Source organism: Oryzias melastigma, linkage group LG14 (genome assembly GCF_002922805.2).
Source record: "Oryzias melastigma strain HK-1 linkage group LG14, ASM292280v2, whole genome shotgun sequence".
Lineage (NCBI taxonomy): Eukaryota > Metazoa > Chordata > Actinopteri > Beloniformes > Adrianichthyidae > Oryzias > Oryzias melastigma.
The window spans coordinates 29,462,954-29,464,075 of NC_050525.1; the positions used below are offsets into that span (position 1 = coordinate 29,462,954).

General features: G+C 39.2%; 1 protein-coding gene across 1 annotated transcript in view; it reads right to left on the bottom strand.

The window, feature by feature from the left end:
* Positions 1-1,122, bottom strand: part of si:dkeyp-23e4.3 (rho GTPase-activating protein 7) — a gene marked incomplete in the record, with an annotated part of 69,825 nt that overhangs the window by 4,243 nt on the left and 64,460 nt on the right. Inside the window, 1 exon segment of the mRNA XM_024262387.2 lies at positions 846-1,005. Coding sequence (XP_024118155.1) covers positions 846-1,005 — 160 coding nt within the window.

A 1,122-nucleotide genomic window follows, 5' to 3' on the forward strand; every position in this document is an offset into this window, starting at 1 on the left:
GGAACCGTGAACTGTGTGCTAAAGTGGGTGCTAGCAACTCATGAGAGACATGCTAGTTTGGTTCTTTGATGTTTTTATTAATGTTTCGTGTTTTTAAACATAGTGGATGTTAATCGTACGTATTTATGTTCAACCTGCACAAAAACTGATGGTAATTCATGTAGGAAACACGTAAAATGTTCTGTCAAGATGCACGGTGCTGCATTGTTTTGCTAGCTCGTAGCTAGCTAGTGTAAGAGCCTAAATCTTATCGTCGGTCGCACTCCCAACGAAATCGTCTATTTGAAGGTAAACTCTGAAGCAATTGAGATTTATTTACCATGTATATAATCCAAAGATAATGAAAGTTTCAGTTTCATTTTAAAATGTGGTAAAGGGTGTTTTTAAATTATTTTTATTATTTAGCACTTTGAGCTGTTTTTAATAGAGAAAGGACTTTACTAAACTTTATCAGTCATTCATGCTATAAACTTCATCAATCTCCCTCATTTCTGGTCTTGGGTGACAATCATTTACAAGCTCTGTTTTATGGATTTTAGCACAAAGGAAAAATTAAAACTCACTGATATTTAGAAGCTGTTCATTTGACAGCAATGCATTACCTGTAGCAGTAGAAGACGCAATTCTTGCAATATTTACAGATTAATCTTAATAGATCATAACTATTTAACTCGAATAAATATAAATATTTGTTCAAAAATGTGTTTACTTCTTTCAACTAAAATCATTATAATTACATTTTTGTCAATTTGAATTTATTTTAAAAAATCGTGATAAAATCAAAATTGTGATTCTCGCGATTCGTGATTTTATTTTTTTGCCATATCGCCCAGCCCTACTCTCACCTGGTCCAGACAGTCGCTCCTCAGGTACAGCAGGGCTCTGCTGATGCAGGGGGGGAGCGCCTCCCCCGTCTGTCGCAGGCTGAGCAGCAGAGGAGCCCCGAACACCCGCGGAACCTTCAGCCCGCCGGGCCGGCTGGCGCTGGGGGGTTTGGGAACGGTCCTGTCAGAAACAAGAGTGTGGAGACGAGGAGAAGAATGGTAACAACATCCATCTCGACCTGCTGATTGTGGAGGTTATTCAAGGTCAAACTCAACAGGTGAGTTTCTGCTCTGGTCC